At 43.9% G+C, this 23,154-nt stretch overlaps 1 protein-coding gene across 4 annotated transcripts; it reads left to right on the top strand.

The window, feature by feature from the left end:
- Positions 1-247: 247 nt before the first annotated feature.
- mdm4 (MDM4 regulator of p53) lies at positions 248-20,264 on the top strand. Of its 4 annotated transcripts, none has more exons than XM_014166970.2 (11): positions 248-702; positions 1,229-1,322; positions 3,359-3,433; positions 3,523-3,656; positions 3,779-3,828; positions 4,395-4,459; positions 5,945-6,044; positions 6,124-6,284; positions 6,397-6,591; positions 15,254-15,322; positions 15,469-20,264. In XM_014166970.2, exons 2-11 carry the CDS (start codon positions 1,245-1,247, stop codon positions 16,033-16,035), a joined length of 1,494 nt encoding a protein of 497 aa, XP_014022445.1. In that variant the 5' UTR covers positions 248-702; positions 1,229-1,244; the 3' UTR covers positions 16,036-20,264. The 4 variants fall into 4 exon arrangements, with proteins under 4 accessions (XP_014022445.1, XP_014022446.1, XP_045561403.1 ...); XM_014166971.2 differs by having other exon boundaries at positions 250-702; positions 6,412-6,591; XM_045705447.1 differs by lacking the exon at positions 248-702 and adding an exon at positions 708-933.
- Positions 20,265-23,154: the final 2,890 nt, after the last annotated feature.

Raw genomic sequence — 23,154 nt, 5'->3', positions numbered from 1 at the left:
TTCACCAAAGAAGGCATTATGCTATAACTCTTTAATTCCTTTACAATCACCTTTCAAAGGAACTCGCATCAGGTTTAGTTTATTGGGATCCCCATTAACTACTGCACATACAGCAGCTACTCTACCTGTGGTCCACATAAAACGTACAAATAATAGCTACATTTTACACTTTATATGAACCAAAAAAGTATGTCTGGAAACAGTGAAACTACAATCTGCTGGCTGGTGGTTATTGAGCAAGAGTGATATTCTGTGTTCCATCAGAATGCGTGGTACGGATTTCCAAGCGTTACCTTAGGCATAGCCTTTAGGCGAGCAAGCCGTATACCCCAAAAATAGTAGGGAAAGCTAACGTTTACGCAAAAACAGGTAACTAATAGGTAGACGTTGGCAAATCTTTGTGGATATAGCTAACATACAACCACAGCTAGCTATTTTATATGAACAAAAACTATAGCTACCAGCCAGAAAAGTGAAGATGGCGACAATTGTACCGGAAGTTGTGCAGTGCACCATACTGAATTTGAATTGTCTAAGTTGTGCTAACAGTTGAGGAGCTGGCTACAAGGTAGCACACGATTTGGCTATGCTTTATTAAATTGCTATATTTTTCATTACACACTTTAGTATTTGTCGGGTACGAAGGACAGTTTGCAAGAATGTAGCTTGCTAGAGAAGTTGCAGTAATGCCGATATATTGAGGTGAGTTTCATTTGTCCGTTTGCTACCTAGCAAAGTGGTCCAGTTAAACGTAGCTATCTAGCATTTCCTATGGCTAGCTAGCTATCCATTTGACGTCGTTTAAAATTAAATGCAGAATGCCATCGAATTTTTATTTAAAGTGTTGGAAAGATAGCTATCAGTTCATTTATGTTGCGCGGAAGCGACCAACGAGTTTATGGTCTCACAATGTTATCTAGCGTTAGTTATCTAGTAAGTTAGCTCGCTAACTACTCATAGAATGCTATATTATTTGTTTAGCTAACGTTAGCTGACTACAGACTGCGGGCTTAATACAAGTTGTGTTCAAGAGGCTAGGCAGTTAGCCAAGGCCAATTGACAGCTTGAAGACATGCAGCTGCTAACTTTAACTAAATAGATAATCAGCGATCAACGTGTTTCTTTCACCAAAAATGTAGATTGAACCTAAATAGAAGATACAGTGGGTTGTGTATGAAATGAATAGCTAACGTTAACATCCATTCTTGTGTTTTTTTCCCCCCTGCAGATTTTGTCTATTGAATATGACCTCGTTACCGTCACCCCAGCAGTACACAGCATCAAGCTCAGCATGCAACATATTACCTGGTGATGGGAGTCAGGTGAGTTTATTTACACCACCACAAGCCAAAGGCATGTTGACCAGTGGTGGTCGTTTAAGATGAGGTAGGACGATTTATTTATTCTCATGAGCATGGCCTTATTTCTATTACAGCGTATTGGATGACTGTCGTTCATATTCCATTCACCCAGTTCAATGTAACAGCGACAGGTTTAGGCTACTACATGATACCCTAATGTTCCCTATACCCATCATGAGGTTGCTACAACCTAGCATGAATGAAGGTTTACAACGTAGGTGCACACAGGTCGAGAGAAATTTGAGGTGACCGACAGTGGCATATTCAATACCGCCTTGCACACTCTTGGATCTAGCTGATCTAGGGTGTAGTCATTAGTCCAACAGTTGCAAACGAGAGTTTCTATTGGACACATCCAGGTATGTCTATCTTCGTTTCGTTTGCTTCTGTTTAAGAAATGTTTTACAGCAAAATCAGCGGAATGAATACACACCTTATCACACACAAACCCAGTTCACTTTCATAGCAGCCACGTTGTATTCCTTCACGTCTATGCACTCTCCTGCACTCACCTTTTCCCTTGGCTTGTGGACTTCAATGCACAACACATCAGCTATATGTGACCAGGCGAAAAAAAACTATCCAAGCCAAACCATATCATAACCGCAACACACAGCCTACATCGTTGTCACCATTATTTGCTAAAGTAACATCATAGTCAACATATAGCTAATAGAACTAACGCGTTAAACCCCCTACAATCATGCAGTAACGTTAGTGTACAGTCAGTAAGCAGTTTAGCAGTTATAACCAGTTTAGCAGTTACACTGTCGGGCACCGGTGGCAATACAATTGTAAATCCTTACCTTGACTTGGAAGAGTTCTAGTGTTGTGTTGGGTAGGCGTACCCAAGTAGCTAACACAACATCCCTCTGTTTGAGTAGGCTAAGCTAGCTAGCTGCATTTGCTAGCTGTGAGAGAGAGAAAAGAATACGAAATATACATTTCTGTTGAATGCATTCAGTTGTGCAACTGACTAGGTATCCCTCTTTCCCAACTCATCCATCTTTCACCATCACCTCTCTGTCTATCTCTCCTTGTGTTCAAGCAAACAACAGACATATGGATCTCTCTCTCTGGCATCTCCAAAACTTAAACTATTATCTTTCTCTCTCTGAGTCCACTAATCACCACATTTGATGCACTGCAGTATTAGCTACCTGTAGCTTATTCTTTCAGTTCTTAAAAAAAAAATTGTAACCATTATTTAGCCAGGCAGGCCAGTTGAGAACAAGTTCTCATTTACAACTGCGACCTGGCCAAGATAGAGCAAAGCAGTGCGACACAAACAACAACACAGAGTTACACATGGGATAAACACACGTACAGTCAATAACACAATAGAAAAGTCTATATACAGTGTGTGCAAATGTAGTAAGATTAGGGAGGTAAGGCAATAAATAGGCCATAGTGGCAAAATAATTACAATTTAGCAATTAAACACTGGAGTGATAGATGAGCAGAAGATGAATGTGCAAGTAGAGATACTGGAGTGCAAAGAAAAATAAATAACATGGGGGTGAGGTAGTTGGCTGGGCTATTTACAGATGGGCTATGTACAGGTGCAATGATCGGTAAGCTGCTCTGACAGCTGATGCTTAAAGTTAGTGAGGGAGATATACGTTTCCAGCTTCAGTGATTTTTGCAATTCGTTCCAGTACCGTGTAAGTCTATGGAAGGGTGTGAGAACCATGAGCTTCTTAGGTTTCGTATTGAAGTCAGTGTACCCAGAGGAGGACGGAAGCCAGCTCGCCTCCGGCTACACCATGGCGCTACCCTACATTATTTGGTGATGTGAATATATTTAGTATAGTTTTGTCTAAAAAGGATAAACTTTTAAATATGTTATTTTTATGAAATTCACTGATGGTCCTCCCCTTCCTCCTCTGAGGAGCTTCCACTGATGTTGACTTAAGTCACAACAACATTAACCACAACCTTTGTACAGAGAATGTATCTGCTCCTGCTAAGGCTCATGCAGATTCTGTCTGTGGCAGGTGCAGCCCAAAGCCCCTCTCCTGCAGATTCTGCGTGTGGCTGGAGCCCAGGAGGACATCTTTACCCTCAAGGAGGTGAGTGGACACAGTTGGCATGGTAACAGCCCTATAAGATAAAGCTATATTGCACTTATTAAAACGTGTGTTCACAAACTGTGTGTCAGGTGATGCACTACCTGGGCCAGTACATCATGGGGAAGCAGTTGTATGATAAACAGAGGCAGCACATAGTGCACTGTCAGGACGACCCACTGGGAGAGCTGCTGGAGGTCGAGAGCTTCTCCGTCAAAAACCCCAGGTGAGCGCACTCGCACACCCACAGGCTCATGCTCAGTACACATTATTCTTACACTGTACATAATATGCTTATGCTGTATACTTAACACTTAAGCTCAAGTCTACATGTGTCCTATTTTGCAGTCCAGTCTACGAGATGCTGAAGAAGTATTTAGTTGTGCTGAATTGTTCAGGTAAGTGATCGATTTCTCCGTTGCTTGTGAGATTTCCATTTTAATAATACATTTTGATGCATTTGAATATGATCCTGGCTGAAACAGGTGAAAGACTAATGCAATGCTGCTTTGTCTGGATTGAGTGTGGGATGATTGTTGATGTGAAATCAATTTACATATTTTCTCTTTTTCCTCACGTGTACAGTCAAATCATCTACTTTTAGGGTCTTAATGAATGTTGAAGCTTTAAGAATGATGGTTTTACCAACCAGTGAAGAATCAGTCTCTCTTTGTATTGCCTTTTTCTCTATAAGCTCAGTCTTGCTGGTTGGAGGAGAAAGGTGTGCATGTGTAAACTGTAGACTTAGATCTCTCTCGATGTGTAAACTGTAGACCTGGATCTCTCTTGATGTGCATGTGTGGAGGTGTTTAACTCATTTGCCCTGCAGAATTCATCGAAGAAACCAGAGCTACAGTGTACCTATAGTGTTATAGGGTGTGTGTCAGTGTGTGTGTGTGCGTAGTGTGTTAATTAAAGGGCAGGGTGTGTTTTGTGTGTTACTGTATCTCATTCTGAAACGCAGACGCTGCAGAGAGTCTTTCTGTGGGCCGTGAGTGTGTAGAGGGCGGAGTGGAGGACCGCGGTCAGGTAAAGCTGAAGCATGGTGCTCAGGAGAAACAGGGACCCTCAAGCCCACCACCTCACCACACACAACCCCCCCAGGGTAGCTCAATCCGTCAGTCTCTTCAAAATGTAATGAGCCATGCGCTCAGCATCATTGTTGAGATATCAATTGTTCTGGCCAACTGATTTTGTAGTCTTTAACCCCATTATCAAAGTTGGAATACAATCAACTGATTTTAAAATGATTAGTTGCATTGAAAATGTAGAGCGGTTGGTTGGTTTTCCCAAGTTTATTGAGCCAGTAGCTTGTGTGTTGTGAGGGGAGGGGAGGGCCACTGTCTTCGCAGGTGTTTATGTGTACAGAGTAGCACCGTCTCTGTACATCCCCATCTCTGGCCTGGCCTGGTGGAGTTCCAACACACACTGCCGGACCCACCAGCACCACTCAGAGCATGGGGGGCAGAGTCACTGTCTCTGTCTGTCTCAGAGTTCTCTTCTCTGCCCCAAACCTGCTGGAGGAACACAGCTCCTGATCCAGTCTCGGTTCAAACACCCACTCCCCCATCTACCCCTTCCTCTCTCTACCTGCCCCACACCTGCCCCTTCCCCAAACTTCTCAAACTTGCCCCTCCACGCAAAATCTGCCACCTCTCTCTTCCAACGAAATAACAAACCCCACTTCCCCTTCTCCCTAACACCCATACTGCCCTTCTCCCCCTTCACCAACACCGCAATGGTTTCTTACCCCAACACCTCTTGTTTCCACTTAGCATTAGTTGCCCCTAGGCCAATAGTGGATATGGGAGTTTACAGTGAGATATGACTAGAGAAGAATTAATGAATGAATGTTGATCATATGGATAGTGATCAATGGGTTTATAATTATCTGTGACTGCAACTTTTGTTGAGAAGAGGCATGCCGAAATCACTGACTGATATTATAAATTAAAAATATACATTTCCTCAGTCTTTGTGTATTGCAATTTCAACAATAACAAAAATAAAGTTAATATGGGAGGACTGGCTCCTCTTCGTCAAGACATGCATGCAGAACAATTAAAGATGTAGTCACTTGTCATCTAATCACGGCATCGTGTTGAATAGTTTTCCGACTTGTGTGTGATCATGGAAGATTGAACGCTGCATCTGTGGTGTGGTGTGTCCATACTAATGCTTGTCTGGTTCATGCACACACAAACACCAAGCATGTAGGATTCCAGATTAATATAGGCAGATTGTAATCAGTCACTCTCTTGTCTCCTTTCATTTTCAACCTTTCTCTGAATGTGTGTGGCTCTGTTGCCCTATCTGTCCTTATGTGGCCCTCCATTGCCCCAGTACCCATGGACCTATTCCACTGACCTGCCCCTACACCCACCCACCCCAATCTGCCCCCCCACCCTCCCCCTGACCACTAGGCCGTGCTGTGAAGGAGCTGTGGTTTCGCCAAGTGCCCAGTTTCTGCTCTGTTATCTGATTGGCTCTCCTCCTCCCCTCCTACTTGTGTAGGTGTGTGGGGGCGTGGCCAAGGCGGGCCTGGTTGTGGCCAGTGACGAGGCCCTCCCCATGCAGACTCCGTCTCAGAGACGACCCCGGGAGCCTGACGAAGGTAAACTCACTCACTCACATGGTTATATATAACTGCTATATTATTTGAGTCCCAACCCCCCCTGTGGCCCCTCCCTCAGACTCTTTAGATGGCTTGCCCCAGTCGGCCTGCAAACGCCCCAAGCTCGATGTCACACTAGACGAGTGGGACCTCTCAGGGCTTCCCTGGTGGTTTCTGGGTAATCTGCGTAACAACTACAGTCGCAGAAGCAACGGCTCTACGGACATCCACACTAATCAAGTAAGAAAAATATGCTGTTCACTATAGTCAGTTTATTTGCTTGTCAAGGGGTTAAACTCAGGGAGAATAGTCATACAGTGATGAATCACACACATCCTGACTGAGGGATCAGCTGTCTCCTGCGCAGGATGAGGACACAGCGATCGTGTCGGACACGACGGACGACCTGTGGTTCCTGACGGAGGGGGGAAGTGAACAGGTGAGCGTGGAAATGAAGGAGGCCGTGCTGGAAGAAGGGAGTGGAGGAGAAGGAGAGCCACCACCTGAAGAGGAGGGAGGAGGAAAAGAGGAGAAGGCTGATAAGGAGGTAGGACTGTTCTCCTGTAGTCTCTATGTTAAATGGTACTTAAACAATTATATGTTCTCTTTATAGCTCTTGTACTATAGAGTATTATTTCAGACTATAGCTAGGTTCAAATCACATTGTATTGGTCACATACACATATTTAGCAGATGTTATTGCGGGTGTAGCGTAATGCTTGTGTTCCTAGCTCAGTGCAGTAATATCTAACATTACACAGAATCTAAAAGTAAAAGAATGGAATATAGAAATATTAGGATGAGCAATGTATGAGTGGCATTGACTAGAGTACAATATATACATATGAAATTAGTAAAACAGTATGTTACCTTATTAAAGTGATTCCATGTCTATGTACGTAGGGCAGCAGCCTCTAAGGTGCAGGTTTGAGTGACTGAGTGGTAACCGGCTAGTGACTAAGTTCTGTGCAGGGTACTGGGTGGAAGCCGGTTAGTGATGCCTATTTAAGTCTGATGGCCTTGAGATAGAAGCTATTTTTCAGTCTCGTGCCCAGATTTGATGCACCTGTACTGACCTCGCCTTCTGGATGGTAGCGGGTGAACAGGCCATGGCTCAGATGGCTGATGTCCTTGATTATCTTTTTGGCCTTCCTGTGACATCGGGTGCTGTAGGTGTCCTGGAGGGTAGGCAGTGTGCCCCCGGTGATAAGTTGGGCAGACCGCACCACCCTCTGGAGAGCCCTGCGGTTGTGGGCGGTGCAGTTGCCGTACCAGGTGGAGATGCAGCCCGACAGAATCCTCTCAATGGTGTATCTGTAAAAGTTTGAGGGTCTTAGCGACCAAGCTGAATTTGTTCAGCCTCCTGAGGTTAAAGAGGTGCTGTTGCACCTTCTTCACCACACTGTCTGTGTGGGTGGACCATTTCAGATTGTCAGTGATGTGTACGCCGAGGAACTTTAAGCTTTTCACCTTCTCCACTGCGGTCCCGTGGATTGACACGTGCTCCCTCTGCTGTCTACTGAAGTCCACGATCAGCACCACTCCTCCAGGGCCCTCACTTCCTCCCTGTAGGCTGGTCTCATCATTGTTGATAATCAGGCCTACTACTGCCAACTTGATGATTGAGTTGGAGGCGTGCGTGGTCAAACAATCATGGGTAAACAGGGAGTACAGGAGGGGGCTGAGCACACACCCGTGGGGCCCCTGTGTTGAGGATTGGCGTAGTGGAGGTGTTGTTTTCTACCTTCACCTCCTGAGGGCGGCCCGTCAGGAAGTCCAGGACCCAGTTGCACAGGGCGGGATTCAGACCAGGGCCCCGAGCTTAATGATGAGATTGGAGGGTACTATGGTTTTGAATGCTGAGCTATAGTCAATGAACAGCATTCTTGCATAGGTATTGATCTTGTCCAGATGGCAGGAATTTGAATATGTCCTTAAACACTCCAGCGTTGGTCTGCGCATGCTCTGAGGACGCGGCTAGGGATCCCGTCTGGGCCGGCAGCCTTACGAGGTTTAGCACGATTAAATGTCTTACTCACGTCGGCCACGGAGAACTAGAGCCCACAGTCCTGGAAAGCAGGCCGCTTTGTTGGCACTGCTATCCTCAAAGCGGGCGAAGAAGGTGTTTAGCTTGTCCGGGAGCAAGATGTCGGTGTCTGTGACATGGCTGGTTTTCCCTTTGTAATCCATGATTGTCTGGAGTCCCTGCCACATACAGTACCAGTCAAAAGTTTGGACACCTACTCATTCAAGGTTTTTCCTTAATTTTTTCTACTTTGTACAATAATAGTGAAGACATCAATACTAGGAAATAACATATAGGATCATGTAATAACCAAAAGTGTTAAACAAATCAAAATATATTTGAGATTCTTCAAAGTAGCCACCCTTTGCCTTGACAGCTTTGCACAGTCTTGGCGTTCTCTCAACCAGCTTCACCTTGAATGCTTGTCAAATAGTCTTGAAGGAGTTGACACTAGAGGTCGACCGATTATGATTTTTCAACGCCGATACCGATTATTGGAGGACCCTCAAAAAACAAACTATACCGATTATTTGGCAGATTTATTTGTATTTTTATTATTATTTTAATTATTATTATTTATTTAATTTTTCTTTTTTTTTATTATTTAAATTTTTTTTGTAATAATGACAATTACAACAATACTGAATGAACACTTATTTTAACTTAATATAATACATCAATAAAATCAATTTACATTTTACATTTTAGTCATTTAGCAGACGCTCTTATCCAGAGCGACTTACAGTAGTGAATGCATACATTTAATTTCATGCATTTTTTTTGTACTGGCCCCCCGTGGGAATCGAACCCACAACCCTGGCGTTGCACACACCATGCTGGCGTTGCAAACACCATGCTCTACCAACTGAGCCACAGGGGAAGACTAGCCTCAAATAAATAATGAAACATATTCAATTTGTTTTAAATAATGCAAAACAAAGTGTTGGAGAAGAAAGTAAAAGTGCAATATGTGCCATGTAAGAAAGCTAACGTTTAAGTGCCTTGCTCAGAACATGGGAACATATGAAAGCTGGTGGTTCCTTTTAACATGAGTCTTCAATAATCCTAGGTAAGAAGTTTTAGGTTGTAGTTACAATTGGCCCAGCGTTGTTAGGGTTTGGCCGGGGTAGGCCGTCATTGTAAATTAGAATTTGTTCTTAACTGACTTGCCTAGTTAACTAAAACTAAGAGCAAACCAGATGGCATGGCGTATCGCTGCAGAATGCTGTGGTAGCCATACTGGTTAAGTGTGCCTTGAATTCTAAATAAATCAGTGTCACCAGCAACGCACCATCACACCACCACCTCCATGCTTCACAGTGGGAACCACACATGCCGCGATCATCCGTTCACTTACTCTGCGTCTCAAATTTGGACTCATCAGACCAAAGGACAGATTTCCACTGGTCTAATGTCCATTGCTCGTGTTTCTTGGCCCAGGCAAGTTTCTTCTTCATATTGGTGTCCTTTAGTTGTATATTGGTGTCCTTTAGTTGTGGTTTCTTTGCAGCAATTTGACCATGAAGGCCTGATTCACGCAGTCTCCTCTAACAGTTGATGTGTCTGTTACTTGAACTCTGTAGCATTTATTTGGGCTGCATTCTGAGATGTAGTTAATTACAGATGTCTGAGGCTGGTCACTCTACTGAACTTATCCTCGGCAGCAGAGGTACCTCGGTCTTTTACTGTGGCGGTCCTCGTGAGAGCCAGTTTCATCATAGCTCTTTGTTTTTGCGACTGCACTTGAAGAAACTCAAAGTTCCTCGAAATTGTGCGGATTGACTGACCTTCATGTGTTAAAGTAATGATGGACTATCGTTTCTCTTTGCTTATTTGAGATGTTCTTGGCATAATGTGGACTTGGTCTTTTATCAAATAGGGCTTTCTTTTGTATACTACCCCTACCTTGTCACAACACAACTAATTGGCTCAAACGCATTGAAAAGGAAAGAAATTCCACAAATTAACTTTTAAAAAGGCACGCCTGTTAATTGAAATGCATTCCAGGTGACTACCTCGTGAAGCTGGTTGAGAGAATGCCAAGAGTGTGTAAAGCTGTCATCAAGACAAAGGGTGGCTACTTTGAAAAATCTCAAATATATTTTGATTTGTTGAACACTTATACTCATCCTTGACCGCTGGCTACGTCCCTTCCGTCTTCAAGAGAGCGAGAGTTGCACCCCTTCTGAAAAAACCTACACTCGATCCCTCCGATGTCAACAACTACAGACCAGTATCCCTTCTTTCTTTTCTCTCCAAAACTCTTGAACGTGCCGTCCTTGGCCAGCTCTCCTGCTATCTCTCTCAGAATGACCTTCTTGATCCTAATCAGTCAGGTTTCAAGACTGGGCGTTCAACTGAGACTGCTCTTCTCTGTGTCACGGAGGCTCTCCGCACTGCTAAAGCTAACTCTCTCTCCTCTGCTCTCATCCTTCTAGACCTATCTGCTGCCTTTGATACTGTGAACCATCAGATCCTCCTCTCCACCCTCTCCGAGTTGGGCATCTCCGGCGCGGCCCACGCATGGATTGCGTCCTACCTGACAGGTCGCTCCTACCAGGTGGCGTGGCGAGAAACTGTCTCCGCACCAAACTGTCTCCGCACTCCGCACCAAACTGTCTCCGCACCACCACTGGTGTCCCCCAGGGCTCTGTTCTAGGCCCTCTCCTATTCTCGCTATACACCAAGTCACTTGGCTCTGTCATATCCTCACATGGTCTCTCCTATCATTGCTATGCAGACGACACACAATTAATCTTCTCCTTTCCCCCTTCTGATAACCAGGCGGCGAATCGCATCTCTGCATGTCTGTCAGACATATCAGTGTGGATGACGGATCACCAGCTCAAGCTGAACCTCGGCAAGACGGAGCTGCTCTTCCTCCCGGGGAAGGACTGCCCGTTCCATGATCTCGCCATCACGGTTGACAACTCCCTTGTGTCCTCCTCCCAGAGTGCTAAGAACCTTGGCGTGATCCTGGACAACACCCTGTCGTTCTCCACTAACATCAAGGCGGTGACCCGATCCTGTAGGTTCATGCTCTACAACATTCGCAGAGTACGACCCTGCCTCACACAGGAAGCGGCGCAGGTCCTAATCCAGGCACTTGTCATCTCCCGTCTGGATTACTGCAACTCGCTGTTGGCTGGGCTCCCTGCCTGTGCCATTAAACCCCTACAACTCATCCAGAACGCCGCAGCCCGTCTGGTGTTCAACCTTCCCAAGTTCTCTCACGTCACCCCGCTCCTCCGCTCTCTCCACTGGCTTCCAGTTGAAGCTCGCATCCGCTACAAGACCATGGTGATTGCCTACGGAGCTGTGAGGGGAATGGCACCTCCGTACCTTCAGGCTCTGATCAGGCCCTACACCCAAACAAGCGCACTGCGTTCATCCACCTCTGGCCTGCTGGCCCCCCTATCTCTGAGGAAGCACAGTTCCCGCTCAGCCCAGTCAAAACTGTTCGCTGCTCTGGCACCCCAATGGTGGAACAAGCTCCCTCACGACGCCAGGACAGCGGAGTCAATCACCACCTTCCGGAGACACCTGAAACCCCACCTCTTTAAGGAATACCTGGGATAGGATAAAGTAATCCTTCTAACCCCCCCCCCTAAAAGATTTAGATGCACTATTATAAAGTGGTTGTTCCACTGGATATCATAAGGTGAATGCACCAATTTGTAAGTCGCTCTGGATAAGAGCGTCTGCTAAATGACTTAAATGTAAATGTTATTATTTTGCTTACTACATGATTCAATATGTGTTATTTTATAGTTTTGATGTCTTCACTATTATTCTACAATGTAAAAAATAAAGAAAACCCCTGGACTGACTAGGTGTGTCCAAACTTTTGACTGGAACTGTACTGTACGTCTCGTGTCTGAACCGTTGAATTGTGTTTCCACGTCGTCTCTGTACTGACATTTTGACTGTTTTATTGCCTTACAGAGGGCATAACTACTGTTTTGAATTCGACCATATTCCCTGTCACCTTGCGATGGTTTTCATTTTCAGTTTTGCGCGAATGCTGCCATCTACCCATGTTTTTTTTGATTTAGGTCGATTTCCATCCGATTAGCGACAGATTTCCATGCAAATATTCATAAAGAAAATATGCAGTACGTGATGACGTAGTGCACACAATGTACTTTTCTTTTCAAGTTTTCGTTGACCAAATAAAAATCTAAAGTTTCCATCGCATTTTCAACTCTACTGATAGTTCTGTCACAAACTGTTGCGTTTAAATAGCACTATTTATTTATTTTATTTAACCTTTAAACGAAATGTCTTGGCACGTGCACTCTAGCCAACAGTTCCCAGATACAGTGTGGGTAGGCTTATCTTTATGACGAGATTATTATGGATAAGACAAAGAATATTTGTAGTTGTCAAACGGCAGTCGGGCATCGATCATCATGTCACCAGAATAAGACCCTCTATCTTTTGGAAAGAGATGTCAAGCTCATCACTGTGCACTTTCACCACCCTGTGAAGATCATAACTTATTTAATCTGCAGCCTAATAAACTGCATGGTTTCCCAAGTTGTAGTGGGAGGACTAGGGCTGTTGCGTGACCGTATTACAGGCAGTCAAATTCCATGTGACAGTTTAGTCACAGTGATTAGGCTTCTCCAAGCTCTGATGCTGCTGATGGTCATTAGTAGCCTACCTTGCTAACTGCCTGGTACTCAGCACTCTATTGTCCCTCTAATCACTCTGACATCAATGAAAATGTAATCGAAAATCTAATCAAACACTTCATGAGAGCACATGAGTTCATGTTGCGCCACATTTCTATAGGTTATGCAATAGCGCGAGAAAACAGAGTGATGGCCTAACTAAAAAGAGTATTCCATCAGCTTTCTACTGGCTGTGCCTACTATATTTATTTCTCAACTTTCTTAATATTAAGCACATTGCTTATATTTACAACAGGAGTATAGTCTACTTGGCTGGCATGAAAATGGACCACAGGAAAAGTGTCCTCCATTCGCTATTTAAGTGCATAGATTACGTGTTTTTTCCCCGCTGCCAGTTTCGATACAGATGCATGATAATGGTCCATTCTAAATCAAAACGAATTTCACACATTATTTAGTATATAGTATATGTAAAGACAAGATTAAATCAAGAATAGTCTGATGGGTGACAATATTAGCCTATCACTTGTGAATTATATATTATCACTTGTGAATGATGCCCAGCATAAGAAATAATGCCTTTTTTGTTTGACTTGTTCTAATCATAGTCGCACATCTCATGTAGCCTAGCACATAAGCCTGTATGTTTTAATAAGGTTTGTATCACACCTCATGTAGCCTACCCCATAAGCCTGTATGTTTTAATAAGGTTTGTATCACACCATGTAGTTTAGCCCATAAGCCTGTATGTTTTAATAAGGTTTGTATCACAACTAAAGTGGCCAAATAACGTCTTAAAATTAAGCACAATCTGCTTTATAAGGGGTGTCGAGCCTAACTGGCATACATAAGCAGCCCGTGAGTTACAAGTTTGGGGAAGTTCATTTTCACCATTAAAAATGCAGCTTTATAATAAAAGCATTACATGCATAATTTAATTTGTGGTCACTTTTGATAATGGTCTTTTCCCACTATTGGAACATTCACACTTATAGCCTACTGCCGTGTGCGCATTGCTGCGCTTTTAATGTGATGAAATGGCCTGATAGTTTAGTTTAAAATGTTGATAAACTTTCTGATCTATTGCGTCAGCCACATTGCGTGTAAAATGTTTTTTGATGCTAGTTGTTGTATTAATTTGGGATCTATCGCATCCCACAACTGTCCTAGACTGTTTGGAATATTTATTTCTCACACAGAATAGAATAGGTCGACTTTTGTGCTATGGGGGATCGTAGATTGACATAGGCTAGTGCTTTTGCTGTACGTTAGGCCTACTCATCTTGTTGGCTGACAAAGTAAATGTGTACAGTTCTTCCAATATCCACCTTGGAATTGGATAAGAACGTGTGCCGTTGCGTCCCCGATGTGTCTGTCTTCACTTGTAGCCTGTGAGAAAGACCTGATCACGTGATGGAGAGCCATGTGAGTGCGATGGAGATTCGGAGTGCTCAGCACTCAGGCAGAAGGGCACAACGGCCACTGGCCGCCAAAGGCATGAATTTTTTTACGGTGCATTACAGCCACACAAAGGGGATGCCACCGTGAAATTCTAGGCATTATCAAGTGCTTGTCAAATTGTGAATGAGAGACTGATGTAGTGTGTACAGCCTGCGCAAAAAAACAAAGCAGAGCTCATGCCTTTCAAGCAACTTTTATTCAAATTATCATTAGTCGCACCATGCAGCCTTACAATGTATTAAAAATCCAAACATATAGCCCAACGTTTGTAGAACTAAAGTTACATTAATAACTCTAAATTAAGCATATAGGAATACCTATTTCTTAAACCGCTCAACACAGAAAATCCGTATGTGCGCACTCCCTCAAATTGTTTGGAGAAAATATCCTTTCTATTTTATTCAGCTTTGTTCAATTGTATTCTTCATACTATAAAATAATGCCACGGAATTCTAAGCAAATCTCGTCTGTTAAATGAACTAGTGTAGCCCACAGCCATATGGCATAGCCAGATCAGGACCTAACATAAGGACAACTCAGAATATGCTATTCTGTTCTTCTGATATAGACTACATTTTCTTCATATCATGCTTCTTTAGACCTGTCTATAATGGATTTATTGCGAAGGTATAGGATATATTACATGGATTTATTAGACTGTTCCAATGGTCTACATCAGTGGCTTGTGTGTAAGCCAGGAGATGCTAAATGTTTTTATGTTAATTAATGCCTCTATTACCATGAGACCGACAGTTACTTGCTTGACAATCACTGGCTGACAAAATGTCATGACTGCCACAGCCCTAGGGAGGACCACACACCAGATCACGTGACATTACTTCCAAAGGATGGTTATTACAACAATATTTTCACATAAAGGCATTTCCACCGCCATTTCTAGCATGAATTAATTTTAGAAACAAAAAGTTCCCACCATGCCGAATGTATAAATGATCTGTCGGCATTTATAAAATTTAACCGAACACAGCTGGTTTTTTTTTTATACGGTATGACTTTACTCTCATAAAAACTGTATGGAAACGTAGTTTATGTGACTGATGAGTGTCTGTCTCTTCTCTCCTCAGATGCAGGAGGAGCCAGATGAGGACTCTCAGTGTCTGAGTGATGATACGGATATAGAGATCTCTACACAGGTCCGTCTCCATCTCTGTTTTCCATCTTTTTGTCTCGATCTCTTTCGCTCTACTTTGTCTCCCTCTATCTGACTGTCTCTGTCTCACATGACACTGATAGTTCCTTATAGCTACCTCTTGTCTAACACATTCTCTAACTCTCTCAGGATGCATGGCAGTGTACAGAGTGCAGGAAGTACAACTCTCCTCTCCAGCGCTACTGCGTACGCTGCTGGGCTCTACGCAAGAACTGGTACAAAGACGTCCCACGGTTGGTCCACTCACTTTCCGTCCCCGACATCCCAGCATGCAGTTCTCTGGCCCCGCGAGACGATGAGGAGGAAAGCGACACAGGCATTGACGTCCCAGACTGCCTCAGGACCGTGTCTGACCCCGTCATCCTGCCCTCCCACTCCACCCCCGACCGCCTGCTGCCCCCCGGGGTTCCAGGGAAGGGAAAGGGTCCTAGGCCGCGAGCCCTTCCCAGGGAGGAGCAGCTCTCTGGGGGAGAGAGTCAGGAAAGCCTGGGGATGGAAGTAGAGGTTAGGCCCGAGGCGCTGTTGGAGCCTTGTAAGCTGTGTCGGATGCGTCCGCGTAATGGGAGTATTATACACGGCCGCACGGCTCACCTGCTAACCTGCTTCTCCTGCGCCAGGAAGCTGCACAAGTTCCACGCTCCATGTCCCGGCTGTGGACAGATCATACAGAAGGTTATAAAGACATTCATAGCTTGAGAGGATTGGAACACACAGATGTAATGTACCAGGTTATTTAAAATTGGAACAAGACACAATCACTTGCATCAAAAGCCAGTCATACGCCCCAGAGAGACACAGAGTATAGCACTTAGAAGAGCATGTTCCCTTTTGCTCTCTGTTGCCTTGTTTTGCTTGTATCACACTGCCTCTGAGCTATGGCGCTAGTAATGGAAGGTACAAACCCAGCAATGTGTTTCTTGAAGTATCCAACTATATAGTTTTCTCTGTGCCACATTTCATGAAAGTAATTTGCTGCTCAATGTAACACCATAGGTATTTATTTATTTGAGGGCCAAGCAGCACTGTACGTATGAAAACGCAGCTGTCATTGCAGTTAACTTTTTTGTTCCCGACGGAAGACCTGTTGAATTTGTTTCCTATTGGCCACTGTTGTAAGTGTCCAGAAAAAGTTTCTGCCAGTTGTCAGGCTGCTGATGTGTTTGCTGCCATACGCTATATTTTATCCCTTAAAGACCGGTCTTCTCTCCCAAGGTTAAAATGATGGTAAGCTAGCTACACACTGGCTGACTACATCTCCTCCAGTGAGAGCAAGTATGAGTTCTCATTGCCATGTATATTCATGGAGCCTCAGTGCTTTGGTGGTCCTCCTCTTCTCCCGTTTAGTCCTTTTGTTTTTGTTTTTCTAATTTCTCTGCAGCGGTTTTTTTAGTGTGCTCTTGAAAAACAAAGACAAGGTGGATTGAAAGGAGATTTTCGATACATACTTTTACTGATTTATTGACCACGTTTTGGTTGCAAGGCCTATTTTCAAGATAAGTCATTAAGAAACATTTCCTTTTGATCCCCTTGTCATTGTTTTTCAATAGTATACATACCCCCAGGGAGAAGTCTTTACCCTGCAGTGCTGATCAGAATGCTTTATTGTCTTACTGTCCTTGTCCTTACTGTCCTACACACAATGCAAGTGAATGTACTCCACAGACAACTTTTGCTTCTCTTTTCAAAGGCTAGTTAGTAAAAAGTAGTTAATATTAACGATAATAACCAGTCTGAAATATAGGTGAAGAGTCACATCTATAGCCCTCAATGTAGTGTTATTGTAAATTAGCCCATCTCAGTAAGGAAATACTTTTGTATATATAGTGTATGTGGACACCCCTTCAAATTAGTGGTTTCAGTTATTTCAGCCACACCCGTTGCTAAATGGTGTATGTAATCGAGCACTCAGACATGCAATCTCCATAGACAAACATTGGCAGTAGAATGGCTTTACTAATGAGCTCAGTGACTTTCAACGTGGCACCTTCATAAGATGCCACCTTTACAACTAGTAAGTTCGTAAAATTTCTGCCCTGCTAAAGCTCAACTGTAAGTGCTGTTATTGTGAAGTGGGAACATCTAGGAGCAACAACGGCTCAGGTGTGAAGTGGTAGGCCACACAAGCTCACAGAATGGGACCGCCGAGTGCTATAGCACGTAAAAATCGTTTGTCCTTGATTGTAACACACACTATCAAGTTCCAAACTGCCTCTGGAAGCAACGTCAGCACAAAAACTGTTAGTCTGGAGCTTCATGAAATGGTTTTCCATGGCCGAGCAGCCGCATACAAGCCTAAGATCACCATGCGCAATGCCAAGCATCGGCTGGAAAGGTGTAAAACTTGCTGCCATTGGACTCTGGAGCAGTGGAAACGCGTTCTCTGGCGTGATGAATCACGCTTCACCATCTGGTAGTCCGACGGACAAATCTTTTGTGAAGAAGGAATAATGGTCTGGGACATTTTTTTTAATGGTTGGGGCTAGGCCCCTTAGTTCCAGTGAAGAGATCTTAACGCTCCAATGACATTCTAGACGTTTCTGTGCTTCCAACATTATGGCAAAAGTTTGGGGAAGGCCCTTTGCTGTTTTAGCATAACAATGCACTGTACACAAAGCGAGGTCCATACAGAAATGGTTTGTTGAGATTGGTGTGGAAGAACTTGACTGGCCTGCACAGAGCCCTGACCTCAACCCCATCGAACAGCTTTGAGATGAATTGGAACGCCAACTGTGAGCCAGGCCTAATCGCCCAGCATCAGTGCCCAACCTCACTAATGCTCTTGTGGCTGAATGCAAGCAAGTCCCTGCAGCAATGTTCCAACATCTAGTGGAAATCCTTCCCAGAAGAGTGGAGGCTGTTGTAGCAGCGAAGGGGGGACCAACTCCATATTAATGCCCATGATTCTGGAATGAGATGTTCAACGAGCAGGTGTCCACATACTTTTGGTCATGTAGTGTACCTACGTGCTAGGGCTGCCATTTTTCCTTTCCAGACCAGTATTTACTTTTTAGTCTTAAATATGAATACTAAAATATTCACAATCGCCAATTTGCTTAAATTCTAGTTCTGCTCGCTTTAATTTCTCCATTTTAGTGCAGTGATTTTGAACTTGGCAATTTCTTTAGACCTTTGATTCATTGTTTTCCTGTTTTAGGAGGTGTGCTTGATATTAGAAGTATTTGTGATCCTTTAATTCCTCCACACATATATTTTTTATTTTTATTTTTGTTAGCCTCTTCTAATATCGTACATTTTAAATCAGATGAGTGTTGGGACAGTAAGTATGGAGTTGTACATCACTACACAGAATACAGGCCTGCAAAGCCTTATCACCTGTGCTAAGTTTGCCCCTTGATAATTACAAGAAATAAAACATTAAAGCGGCAATTGCAGTTGAAACAATAACAAAGTGTTTTCCCCGCTTCTGTTTCTGTCAAAAACAGGGATTGGGCTGGAGAAATGTAACCGCTCAAGTTCATATACAGAGCTATGGCTGCTAAGGCCTGACCATCTATGATATCAAAATAATAGTTTTAACAATGTTTTGAGGCGATACAGTGCTTGTTTAAATGTACTTTGTTTACCAACATTCGAGTAAATCAGTTTTCTTTTTGGGGTTCTGATGGGGTACGACAGTTAAACAAACTAAGCTAATGAGGCATTTTAAGTTAGTCTTAAAATCAATACAACACATATTGCTACTGCCAAATGGCTTTAGTAACTGCAGATTTTCCCTTTTTTGAAGGGAGGACTAAAGGTCAAATATAAAATTACAAGATCTTAAGGTGTGAATAAAGCTATATAGATGATGGTAAAGAAGGTGTTTTTTTTTTTTTTTTTTAGCTTTGTCTTCTATTTTTAGATGCAAACTTTGCACAGGTGGAAATGCACAGTAATACTATACTTATAGTAATACTCAGGCTCTTTGTTTCTGGAGGCCAATAGTATTTCCTCTATCTAAGGTAGACAAAGACGTGTGGGGTTTTCCCGATGATGGTGCATATGACTGTGCTTGTTGAGTTTTGTTTAAGGGAAGCGTTTCACTGCCAAACGTAATGATTGGTTTTTGCTTGTTTATGTTATTATGGAAATTGTTTTGGGTTTCAATTGATATTGGTTCTGCAATTATTTGCTTGAAGATGATGTATTGTTTCTGTGTGTACAATACTGTTTTCTGTTATGCTTTTGTGAAGGTCCTGAATGGCAGGCTGCAGGCAGGTGACCTGAAACAAAGTGACCTGTCCTCTCCCGTCTCTCTACTGCTTGTAACAGACACTGTCAGGCCTACTCTGAGACATACTGAAACATTAACACGCACTTGTACAGAGAGCTCTTTATTCCTTGTCCTAGCTGTGCCTGACTGAAGGGAATGATGGCCTTACCTTTCACCACTGTTCAGCTCTTTACTTGTACTTATCCCCTCTGCCTCCAGGTGGTGCTCGATAGCAGTGGTTCTCAGTGCTCCAAGAGCTCTCGCCCGTTGCAGCTGTATAGTATTAAACATGTTATAATCTACATAGAGTATGGCTGATTAGTGTGAGACTAAACCCAGCACTGTGCTGGTGAGATAATTATACTAGCAATGTGTATAAAAGCTATATTAGATCTGCTATATTGTAAAGGAACCCTGCTTTGATCCCCTTGTATTGCCCTACTCATATGCCACAGAGCTCTAACCTACGATCTAACATGGAGGCACATCAGAATGTGTCATTGTTGTGGCTGTTGAATACTGAGAAAGGCACCAAATTCGGAAAGATGTGATAAGCATGAATGCAACAGAACATTCCAGAAGAACATGGTACACCCAATATGGCTGCCTGTCCTCATGTCATGGAACATTGCTTTGAATTGGAATGTTAGTTCTGCTCATTCTAATTCTGTTTGTAGTGCTGTATTATGAATAAAGTAACAAGTACAACTAATTGTGTAGGCCTACTGTTATTTTGTCATGTCTGTTTTATGACAGTTTGCTGGTAGGAGTACAGTATGACTATCACATTATCATTGGATAATTATCTTGCTCCGACATGTGCATACACACAATAAACCTGTTGATGTACAGTATCTGCTGTATGTGGAGTGCTTTGAGGCTGAATAATAAGTCCTTGTATGACAGTCCAGCTGTCCTGTACTCTCCTTCACGACAGGGCTGCCCCCCCCCCCCCCACCCACCCCCCTCTCTCTCTGTCTGTCTGTGCAACATCTCTTTAGTTACCTCTCACACTCTACTTAACCTCACTAATTGCCATTATGAAGTGTTTAATAAAAGTGTGTGTGTTCTGAGTCCCAAAATAAATCCCCACCAGGTCGCATGGGCACGTCCATAGGGAGGTTTTCTGTTGGAAAGTCCCCTCTGTGTTAAATGTCTGTCTTATGGAGAGACTCATCAATACTGACAGTCCCAGATGGGTAGGCTATTCCACAAAAAAAGACATGGGCTAGCGAGACCTCCGCTATTAAACACTGACTTGGTTTTTGACCAACCAAATTTCATTTGACTTTGTCAGAAAACACAGCAAAATACGTGTGGGGATTTTCTTTTAAAGCATTGAGTGGATAAAAATAGTAAAGTTGAGGTACACTACGTGACCGAAGTATGTGGACACCTGCTCGTCAAACATCTCATTGCAAAATCATGGGCATTAATATGGAGTTGGTCCCCATTTTTGCTGCTATAACAGCCTCCACTCTTCTGTGAAGGCTTTTCACTAGATGTTGGAACATTGCTGTGGGGGCTTGCTTTCATTCAGCCACGAGCTGGGCACTGATGTTGTGCAATTGGTCCTTGCTCGCAGTCGGCGTTCCAATTCATCCCAAACGTGTTCGATGGGGTTAAGGTCAGGGCTCTGTGCAGGCCAGTCAAGTTCTTCCACACCAATCTCAACAAACCATTTCTGTATGGACCTTGCTTTGTGCACGGAGGCATTGTCATCCTGAAACAGGAAAGGGCCTTCCCCAAGCTGTTTCCACAAAGTTGGAAGCACAGAATCGTCTAGAATTTCATTGTATGCTGTAGCGTTAAGATCTCCCTTCACTGGAACTAAGGGGCCTAGCCCGAACCATGAAAAAACAGCCCCAGACCATTATTCCTCCTCCACCAAACTTTACAGTTGGCACTATGCATTGGGGCAGGTAGCCTTCTGGCATTCACCAAATTCAGATTCGTTCGTCAGACTTCCAGATGGTGAAGTGTGAATCATTACTCCAGAGAACACATTTCCACTGCTCCAGAGTCCAATGGCGGCGAGCTTTACACCACTCCAGCCGACGCTTGGCATTGCACATAGTGATCTTAGGCTTTTGTGCGGCTGCCGGCCATGGAAACCCCTTTCATGAAGCTGCCGACCAACAGTTCTTGTGCTGATGTTGCTTCCAGAGGCAGTTTGGAACTCGGTAGTGAATGCTGCAACCGACAGACTATTTTACGTGCTTCAGCACTCGACGGTCCCGTTCTGTGAGCTTGTGTGGCCTACCACTTCGCGGCTGAGCCGTTGTTGCTCCTAGACGTTTCCACTTCACAATAACAGCACTTACAGTTGACCAGGGCAGCTCTAGCAGGATTGAAATTTGACAAACTGACTTGTAAAGGTGGTATCCTATGAAGGTGCCACGTTGAAAGTCACTGAGCTCTTCAGTAAGGCCATTCTACTGCCAATGTTTGTTTATGGAGATTGCATGGCAGTGTACTTGATTTAATACACCTGTCAGCAACGGTGGGGATTGAAATAGCTGAATCCACTAATTTGAAGGGGTATCCACATACTTTTTCACAGCACTGTATACACTGCTCAAAAAAATAAAGGGAACACTTAAACAACACATCCTAGATCTGAATGAAAGAAATAATCTTATTAAATACTTTTTTCTTAACATAGTTTAATGTGCTGACAACAAAATCACACAAAAATAATCAATGGAAATCCAATTTATCAACCCATGAAGGTCTGGTTTTGGAGTCACACTCAAAATTAAAGTGGAAAACCACACTACAGGCTGATCCAACTTTGATGTATTGTCCTTAAAACAAGTCAAAATGAGGCTCAGTAGTGTGTGTGGCCTCCACGTGCCTGTATGACCTCCCTACAACGCCTGGGCATGCTCCTGATGAGGTGGCGGATGGTCTCCTGAGGGATCTCCTCCCAGACCTGGACTAAAGCATCCGCCAACTCCTGGACAGTCTGTGGTGCAACGTGGCGTTGGTGGATGGAGCGAGACATGATGTCCCAGATGTGCTGAATTGGATTCAGGTCTGGGGAACGGGCGGGCCAGTCCATAGCATCAATGCCTTCCTCTTGCAGGAACTGCTGACACACTCCAGCCACGTGAGGTTTAGCATTGTCTTGCATTAGGAGGAACCCAGGGCCAACCGCACCAGCATATGGTCTCACAAGGGGTCTGAGGATCTCATCTCGGTACCTAATGGCAGTCAGGCTACCTCTGGAGAGCACATGGAGGGCTGTGCGGCCCCACAAAGAAATGCCACCCCACACCATGACTGACCCACCGCCAAACCGGTCATGCTGGAGGATGTTGCAGGCAGCAGAACGTTCTCCACGGCGTCTCCAGACTCTGTCACGTCTGTCACATGTGCTCAGTGTGAACCTGCTTTCATCTGTTAAGAGCACAGGGCGCCAGTGGCGAATTTGCCAATCTTGGTGTTCTCTGGCAAATGCCAAACGTCCTGCACGGTGTTGGGCTGTAAGCACAACCCCCACCTGTGGACGTCGGGCCCTCATACCACCCTCATGGAGTCTGTTTCTGACAGTTTGAGCAGACACATGCACATTTGTGGCCTGCTGGAGGTCATTTTGC

Source organism: Salmo salar, chromosome ssa22 (genome assembly GCF_905237065.1).
Source record: "Salmo salar chromosome ssa22, Ssal_v3.1, whole genome shotgun sequence".
Lineage (NCBI taxonomy): Eukaryota > Metazoa > Chordata > Actinopteri > Salmoniformes > Salmonidae > Salmo > Salmo salar.
This window is presented reverse-complemented; position numbering and strand designations above follow the sequence as displayed.

What these genes read in the sequence shown, in the direction of transcription:
- mdm4 (XM_014166970.2), top strand. Translation starts at nt 1,245, where the DNA reads ATGACCTCGTTACCGTCACCCCAGCAGTACACAGCATCAAGCTCAGCA. An exon ending in ACCCCGGGAGCCTGACGAAG is followed by an intron (nt 6,045 to 6,123) that starts GTAAACTCACTC and finishes CCCCTCCCTCAG; the next exon opens with ACTCTTTAGATGGCTTGCCC. An exon ending in AGGAGAAGGCTGATAAGGAG is followed by an intron (nt 6,592 to 15,253) that starts GTAGGACTGTTC and finishes TTCTCTCCTCAG; the next exon opens with ATGCAGGAGGAGCCAGATGA.